Raw genomic sequence first — 9,519 nt, forward strand, 5'->3', positions numbered from 1 at the left:
GAAGGGAGTGAGACAGGGTTGTAGCCTCTCCCAGATGTCATTCAATCTGTATATTGAGCAAACAGTAAAAGAAACAAAAGAAAAATTCGGAGTAGGTATTAAAATCCATGGAGAATAAATATAAACTTTGAGGTTCGCCGATGACATTGTAATTCTGTCAGAGGCAGCAAAGAACTTGGAAGAGCAGTTGAACGGAATGGACAGTGTCTTGAAAGGAGGGTACAAGATGAACACCAACAAAAGCAAGACGAGGATAATGGAATGTAGTCGAATTAAGTCAGGTGATGCTGAGGGAATTAGATTAGGAAATGAGACACTTAAAGTAGTTAAGGTGTTTTGCTATTTGGGGAGCAAAATAACTGATGATGGTCGAAGTAGAGAGGATATAAAATGTAGACTGGTAATGGCAGGGAAATCGTCTCTCAAGAAGAGAAATTTGTTAACATCGAGTATAGATTTAAGTGTCAAGAAGTCGTTTCTGAAAGTATTTGTATGGAGTGTAGCCATGTATGGAAGTGAAACATGGACAGTAAATAGTTGGGACAAGAAGAGAATAGAAGCTTTCGAAATGTGGTGCTACAGAAGAATGCTGATGATTCGATGGGAAGATCACATAACTAATAAGGAGGTATTGAATAGAATTGGGGAGAAGAGGAGTTTGTGGCACAACTTGAAGAGAAGAAGGGACCGGTTGGTGGGACATGTTCTGAGGCATCAAGGGATCACAAATTTAGCATTGGAGGGTAGCGTGGAGGGGAAAAATCATAGAGGGAGTCCACGAGATGAATACAGTAAGCAGATTCAGAAGGATGTAGGTTGCAGTAGGAACTGGGAGATGAAGAAACTTGCACAGGATATGGTAGCATGGAGAGCTGGATCAAACGAGTCTCAGGACTGAAGACCACAACAACAACAACAATACCAAAGTGGTATTAAAAACATAAGAACAAACAGAAAATAAGAGCAGAAGAATGTTCTGCAAGGTATAATTCCAAATTTTATGATGTATTTGAACGAAAGAGCATTTACAACATACGCAAGCACTTCCATTAGCCGTTTACTGCCACACACAGTTAAATTCTTAGACACATTATCTTACTGAAACGTCACGCCGTCAGTACACAGACAGTGCTTTCTAACGTTCGTTCTACGTGGTGCTGAATACGAAGGAACGGTGCGATTTGTGCGTAAGTTACGTATACATCAACATGGTGCATTCGATTGCAGTACTCTCTAGCGGCAGTTATAGGCTGCATCTGGCTCACAAATCACACTATTTACGAATCTGACAGGCAAAAAATAGCTACGGTAGTTCTATTAAAAGTCCACATTTCCACCCTTCTCTACGTCCTAGACGTGTTGTTCTCCCTCTAGTGTAAAGAAACAAAAAATTCAATATCCATAAAAATGCTAAAACACCAGAACGACGGAGTTTCCGACATTCCCAAAGCGGCGCAAAAGTGTCATTTTGACCCCACATAAAATATTTTATTATTTGACTTAAACCGGTACTATTTTGATTGCTTGTTAATCTATACTTTATTTCTAGTAATCACAATAATTATTAACAAATGTAAATAATAATTACTCATTTATTTCAACTACAATGTATCATACAAATACATTGTTGATACTGCTAACAAGCTTCTTAGCTATAGATTTCAATTTATTAACTATTCATACAACCTTCTAGACGCCTTTAGTACATTTGGTCCATTTTCCTCTCACATGTATTTTACACACATCTCTATATTACTTTTCACTCTCGTCATTTGCACAGGTTATTTCTGTTTTACGTGCACATTTTCCGCACTTTACACACTTTTCGCTGCCTTTGCAGATGCTGATTTGGCACTTCCTCCGCTTTGTAGGTGTTTTCAGATCCATATCCTCTTCCTTTGCCTGATGTTCTTGTTCTTTCGTTCCCTTTGCTTCATTTGGCAATTGAAGTATAAACTTCATACTTTCCATTTTCTTGTTCCTTACTGTTTTGCAGATGACCCATGCATTTATTCCTGCCATGTACAGTATGTTGTAGAAGACATGCATAGGCCTACATGCAACCTTCGTATTATATTTATGGGTCATTTGATCAATCACATCCACTCCGTACTTTGTTGCATTGTAGAACGTTACAGTTTAAGATATTTCCTTCATTGTTTATTGCTATTTCATCATGCAGGGTACTTAGAAATATGATATTTTTATTCTTCTTTCCTTGGTATACAGTCAAAGCGCACTCTGTGTAGCCACTATTGTGTAGTATTGTGGTGGAATGGATTTCAGCATTTGGCATCCTTACTTTATCGGGGATTTCACAGTGGATTTTGTTCATTGTACCATCTAATGAAGTTTTCCTTTCTTTGAGATTTTTGGCAAGTTAAAGAGACGTAAAGAAATTGTCTGTGGTCACATTCCTTCCTTAATTTACAAATGGCTCCATTACACGCAGAAGGACGTACTTTCCTGCTGATGGTTTCTTTCTATGCGTATCCTCTTTGCCGAGGTATGGTAAAGCGTTACATACACTACGAGATGAGAAGCATCCGGACACCTGACTGCAATAGAATTAGAAGTTCGTGGCGCACTCCATCGGTAATGCTGGAATTCAGTATGTGTTGACCCAAACTTACCCTTGATGACAGCTTCCAATCTCGCATAAATAAGTCCAATCAGGCGTTGGAAAGTTTCTTGGAGATTGGCAGCCCATTATTCACGGAGTGCTGCACTGAGGAGAGATATCGATGTCAGTCGGTGAGGTGTGACACTAAGTCGGCTTTCCAAAACATCCCAAAGGTGTTCTATAAGATTCAGGTCAGGGCCCTGAGCAGGCCAGTCCATACAGGGACACGCTTGATTGTGTTGAAACATCGAACTGCTCTTCAAAAATGGGAAGCAAGGACGTGTTTAAAACATCAATGTAGGCTTGTGCTGTGATAGATCCACGCAAAACAACAAGGGGAGCAAGCTGCCTCCATGAAAAACACTATCACACGGTAACACCACCGCCTCCGAATTTTATTGTTGGCCTACACAGGCTGGCAGATAACGTTTACCGAGCATTCGCCTTACCCACACCCTGCCATCGGATCGCCACATTGTGTGCCGTGATTCGTCAATCCACATAACATTTTTCCACTTTTAAATCGTCCAATGATTACGCTCCTTCCACCAAGAGAGTCTTCGTTTGGCATTTACCGGCGTGATGTGTGGCTTATGAGCAGCCGCTGGACCATGAAATCTAAGTTTTCTCACCTCCCGCCTAACGTTCATAGTATTTGCAGTGGACTCTGATGTAGTTTGGAATTCCTCTGTGATGGTCTGGATACATGCCTGCTTATTACACATTACAACCCTCTTCAACTGTTGGCAGTCACAGTCATCAAATGAGATCGGCCTCTACGGTTATGTTCCCTTCACGTTTCCACTTCTATCACATCGGAAACAGTGGACCTAGGGTTGTTTAGGAGAGTGGAAATCTCGCGTACAGACGTATGACACAAGTTACACCCAATCACATGACCACTTTTGAAGTTCGTGAGTTCTGCGGAGTGCCCCATTCTGCTCACGATGTCTAATGACTGTTGAGATCGCTGATATGGAGTACCTGGCAGTAGGTGGCAGCATAATGTACCTAATATGAAAAACGTATGTTCTTGGGGTTGTCCAGATACTGTTGATCACCAAGCGAATAGACTTTGTCGTTAATTCAGCTGCCAACCAGAATTTGAGAACATATTTGTATGGTGTGTTGGACGTGAACTAAGTAAACCTGCATCCTGATTTGCTTGGTAAAAGTTGCTCGTCAGTGGTTATATTTTCTCCAGGGCGGTAAGCCCGACTACTGTTTTAAATGTATACAAGAGCGAATTGTCTGTCTGCCAGGCGTTCAGCCTGGGTTGATTTTTCATTTTAAAACGGAGGAATATGAGAATCTCCTGAAATCTGTTATTTGGTATGCCAAAATGTAAAAGCAGGCTCTCAAGAGCGCGACCAGAGATCACCCACAGAGATACTTTTTGTGCACAATACACCCCAAACATACATGATGGCTATCAGTTTCTCCAGTTCCTCAAGTGACACAGTTCAGTCATTGATTTTTTAATACTTTTCGAGCATTTGATTCTGTGTATTTCTTCCTGAGACGTAGCATTGCTTCATCAAAAATAAGACGGAAGGTAATCGATGCCAGGGCAGTCTTCTCGTTGGGAAGCATAAGCACCGAGACCTCCTCACTCCTTCAGAACATTCACAACAATTCCAGAAGATGAATAAATTCCGTCTCTCACACGGTTCTGTCCCCTGAAACCACCATGTTGACGCTTCGAACTTTATATAATATGGTGAAAGAGGCGATGACTGACGTATATCAGCATCTGAATCCTCTTCCACTAATCGCCCCTAGTTCACAATGTCTGCATCTTCACTTTTGTCAGATCTATAATCATTATCTTCATGAGTGAAGCCAATTTCCAATTCAAATTCGGAATTCTCTAAGAGATGTAACACTTCTTCATTAGAAAGTCCACTCAGGAGATACACGTTTCACGAACAGGGTTGGCTGAGTGTCACAAAATGAGTAGTGGCATATTGGAATGTACATGTGTCAAGTTACAATAATCAGGAGCAACTGCTCTGAGTTAGTGCTCACTGCTGCCACTGTATTACTGATTAACTTACTTATATTCAGAAGAGAAATTACAGTGGGGTCAAATTTGACCCCATCCGCCCCTCTCCGTATACTGAATGAAATGGCGAATAAAATTATATTCTTTTGTAAATACTGAAACATCTTCAGAAAGAGGAGAAAAAATTAAATAAAGTCATGTAATTCCATTAAAGACGTAAATAAATTGGATATGACTACGAACGGAAAATGTACGACAGGTCATTTTTAACCCCTTCCGCCATTCTAGTGTTAAGGGAAAAAGAAAAGTACAATGTCGAGTCAGTAAGGACATCGGCTGTTGAGCGTTCCATTAGAAATAATACGATACATACTTACAACAGTTCTGCACATTACATAAAAATTATCTCATCCTTATCACTTTTTAGTGACCCTAAGGTTATTGTGACTTGATCACATTTCCTGTTCAGTAGCACGATCTTTCCAGCGTGCTGAATACACAACATGAAACAAGAAGGTGACAAATACCTTACTGAAAGTGGTGCAAGCTGTCTTGTACTCAAATTCAATCGAACGAACTCACTCCCAAGAAAGAGCGCGTTTGTATTTACACAACATCGAATATTTACACAACGTCGAATATTATTGAAGTTTTTTTGAAGTAATAAGAAACTATAAGAACCTATTAGGACATGTGAAGATAAAAAAAATTACGATCCTGTGAGATGAAAAGCAGCAACACACTACTCATCAATTTAGTATCCTGAGTCACTACACATTATGTAGGCAGGCTGAATGGTGAGTATGGCCACACCTTGAGCCTTTCCTTCTCCAGAAAGTTCTAATCATAAATATGTTACTAATCGACATTTAATTATAACAAATTGTACGTAGAACAATGTGTTTTTGATGGGTTGTCAATGTGTTGTATCCTCGAAACGGCTTAGTTTCATAATACGCAACTTACAATAACTCTTTAGCCACCTATATGAAGATTCCCCTCATTTTATCACAACAAATCGACAACTAACGATCTGTTTTCTAGAGCTTATCAATTCGCTGGTACTTATACTTTAACTTAAAGGTAATATGGCGTTGGGATTTTTTGTGATCTCTCAAAGGCTTTTGATTTTGTAAATCATGGAATACTTCTAGATAAGCCCAAGTACTGTGGTATGAATGGAACAGCGCTCAAATGGTTTAAATCATACCTAAGTAGAAGAGTGCAGAAAACTGAAATAAGCAGTTCACATAATTTGCAAAAAAACTGATGATTTCTCAAACTCGGGAACAATCTAGAATGGGGTGTCACAAGGCTCGGTCTTGGGTCCTCTGCTGTTCTTAACATATATTAATTACTTGCCTTTCTATATTCACGAAGATGCAAAGCTGATACTTTATGCTGATGATACAAGTATAGCTGTCACACCCAACAGACAAAAATTCTGGTGAAAGTGTAAACGATGTTTTCCTGAAAATCATTAAGTGGTTCTCTGCAAATGTGTTCTCATTAAACTTTGACAAAACACAATACATACAGTTCCACACAGTAAATGGAATGACACTATTAATAAATATAGACTTCGATCAGCAATCGGTAACTAACATAGAATATTCAAAATTTCTAGGTGTATGCACTGATGAGGGATTGAACTGGAAAAAACACACTGAAGATCTGCTGAAACGTTTGAGTTCAGCTATTACGGTCATTCCAAATTTTGGTAATATACATCTCAGTAAATTAGCTTACCACGCTTATTTTCATTCTCTGCTTTCGTACGGAATCGTATTCTCATCATTGAGTAAAAGAGAGTTCATTGCAGGAAAACGTGTAATCAGATTAATGGCTGGAGCTCATCCAAGATCATCCTGCAGACAAGCTAGGGATCTTCACTGTAGCCTCACAATATATATATATATATATATATATATATATATATATATATATATATATATATATATATATATATATATATCAAGGTTAAATCTAACTTTTGCTCAGAAGGGGGTAAACTATGCTGCCACAAAAGTCTTTCCTCACTTAGCTAATAGCATCAAAAATCTGACAGATAGCCATATAGCATTTAAAAGGAAATTAAAAGAATTTCTTAATGGTAACTCCTACTAAATAGATGAATTTTTTGAAGTAGTAAGTGGGTAATTCCCCCAAGCCACCCCCTCCCCACTCCCCAAAAAATGTGCCATGTAATATTTTGTGTAATGTAATATCTTGTAGAGACACCTTTTATTAACCTGACACATTCCACATCATTACGAATTGTATTCATGATCTATGGAACAAGAACGAATCTAATCCCATCTGTACTGAAGAGAGATGGCATCATGTGACGTTTGTGGCGTTCTTTTATCTCGCTGGTCGATGTTCAGAAGCGCGTTCGGCCTATCAGATATTAGAGATACTGCTCTGCTTGGTCTGAACAATTCACAAACATGCTTTACCCAATGCTGTGACTTCAGTAACTCGATATACTCAACGTTCACGTTCGAGTGCACGGTCCGTGTTACGACGGCTTATGTCCCAGGGAACAGATATTCTACGAATCTCAGATTTTGCAGAGTCGTTAATTTAATCATTCATTTTTAAAACCACACAACGGAAACAGTAAATGACAGACCCAGCTCGCTTTTAGCTTTATTACTGAGGACATCGATAAGGAGGCTCTATGACACGGCAGTGCGGGTAGTGGGAGGGGGGGAAAGAGTAGGGGTACATTTGCACTGTTCGTCAGATCAGAACGTTCTTTACTTAGTGCTCCATGCTTCCACAGGCCGCGCCTGAATTTGGGTGCTGGTGTATTGGCCCAGCTCCGTGCGACGTGCCTCGTGTACAGAGTAAGGGTGTGCGGTGTTGCAGGCGAGACGCAGGCGGCGGTGCACCACGAGACGTGGAGTGCCGCGGAGCGCTCCCTGCAGCCGGGGGCGGCGTCGCTGCTGGTGTCCGGCGCCGTCGCGGCGGCCGCCGCCCGCCCCCGCATCAGCTGATGACGCTGGGAGGCAGCACTGGCGGCCGCATTCTCCGCCCCGCGACCGTAGCGGACGCGTCCGCCGCACCCCACGGGGGTTTCGCCTGGTCGACTCACGACTTCAGTCTCCACAGAAACGCTTCCTAACGGCGCTGGTGGCAGTTGTTACATTTAGCCATATTTTACGATTGTACAGTTGTCTGGGTGGACATTTCTTCTTACAGGCGCCTTTCGCAAACGTAGGACCGTAACTTTTTGTAGCGTGCTGTAGTTTGCAAAACCAAGTGACATAGGTTGTAGACAAGGTAAACCGAATGAAAAAGGAAGTTTCTTTTCAGGTTCAAGCGCTGACGAGCAGTCCATCCAGAACGTTAAATATTTAGGATCGACTGAAGAATTGTAAATGAAATGCTGTGCGACAGCTACCCCATGCCCTTTGAACTTTCTTCTGCTTTATTCAAGAATGCCTTCTATTTGTTGGAGGTTTTGGTCAATTGAGATGAAAGGCAAACCACGAGTCTTAATTTCGTGGCACATGTTTTCTGTCATCTATCAAATATGAAGAAAAGTAAGACACTCCTATACAATTTCTTTTCTCACTAAATGCCACGTTTGCACAATGACTTACTTTAAGATAGTATTTCCCATGGATCAATTTAGAAGAATGCAGTTTGTATTCTTTTGTAGAAAATTTCCTTTGCTTATCATATTCATAAAACTGGGAGAAACGCATCGCATCTGGGTTGTTTCCTCTAGGCATCATCGCGAGTATATCCTACGACTACACATTTTCTACGAAAATTCGTCCATCTTATCAGTAATGTCATAGTAAAAGGAAACGTCGCCAAACAAACGAAGGCATTACAGTTAATTTAACTAAATACATTCAAAAACAACCTCGTTAAAATTATTTTCTTACTAATGCACCTTGGAGAACAGAATAACCAATTTATAATAACTATTCAAAACTTAGTTATGCGTGAGAAACTTCCTTTCACTGTTGTGGGACGAAACATAGGGGAGTCTTGAACATCCATTTGCTGTGAAATCATATTTATAATTACTAAGCGTTTCTTACATTTGATGTGCCAAATTTGAGAGACTGCGTTGCAACTACCTTCCATATGTAAAAATGATAAACAAAATGCTGTTTTCTGTTAAATGTACATACAATATTGTATCATTGATCTGTTTTGTAAATCGATGTCGTTGTAATATGCAACAATAAACTATTTTATAAACAAGCTAAGGAAATTTTATTTGCATCGCGATCTTTTAGCCCCTGGAACAAACCTGAAAATGCGGCGATATCAGGTAAGCTGAAACTAAGAGAACACTATTTGTGATTTTCTAGCCAGTTTAGCCATTATGTAGCTATTCACACTTGTGGCGCTAATGTGAATTTCGTGCAGCTGTTTCAGCATCATGATCGGGCTCATGTTAATGTGGCTGCTGGGTGCGTTAACACGGTTCTGGAAAGGCCGTCGATGGCAGTGGGCGTGGGTCACATTTCAGTGGTGCCAGATGGGGCTATCAGTAAACTGGGTTTCACTAGGCACGGCCTGAATCTCAATAGGTACTGGAAGTGTAGGCTGGAAAGGTGACAGTGTAGTGGGTGGTGGTGGGATCACTTATGAAAAAATTCCTCTAGTAGTTCGTGTTTTAACTGCACCTTTTTTTGACTGATGTCAGCTGATAAGTATACCTGCTTAAAGAACGTCCCTCTATCTAAGGGCTCACCTTCAGAGGACGTAATGTCTCCAAGTAGCTCCTGGATATGGAAAAAAGAACACATTGACACCGCTGTGTCAGACCCACCATACTTGCTCCGGACACTGCGAGAGGGCTGTACAAGCAATGATCACACGCACGGCACAGCGGACACACCAGGAACCGCGGTGTTGGCCG

The 9,519-nt window shown here is 40.6% G+C and overlaps 1 protein-coding gene across 2 annotated transcripts in view; it reads left to right on the plus strand.

The window, feature by feature from the left end:
• LOC126282013 (zwei Ig domain protein zig-8-like) overlaps positions 1–8,857 on the plus strand; it is a 1,268,067-nt gene extending 1,259,210 nt beyond the window's left edge. Inside the window, exon 9 of one of the 2 annotated variants that reach the window (XM_049981405.1) lies at positions 7,503–8,855. In XM_049981405.1, coding sequence (XP_049837362.1) covers positions 7,503–7,630 — 128 coding nt within the window. In that variant the 3' untranslated portion in view covers positions 7,631–8,855. Of the gene's footprint in view, positions 1–7,502 lie in introns of both variants that reach the window. The other variant, XM_049981404.1, reaches the window with a different exon arrangement.
• The last annotated feature ends 662 nt before the right edge of the window (positions 8,858–9,519 follow it).

This window comes from Schistocerca gregaria, chromosome 7 (assembly GCF_023897955.1).
Source record: "Schistocerca gregaria isolate iqSchGreg1 chromosome 7, iqSchGreg1.2, whole genome shotgun sequence".
NCBI lineage: Eukaryota > Metazoa > Arthropoda > Insecta > Orthoptera > Acrididae > Schistocerca > Schistocerca gregaria.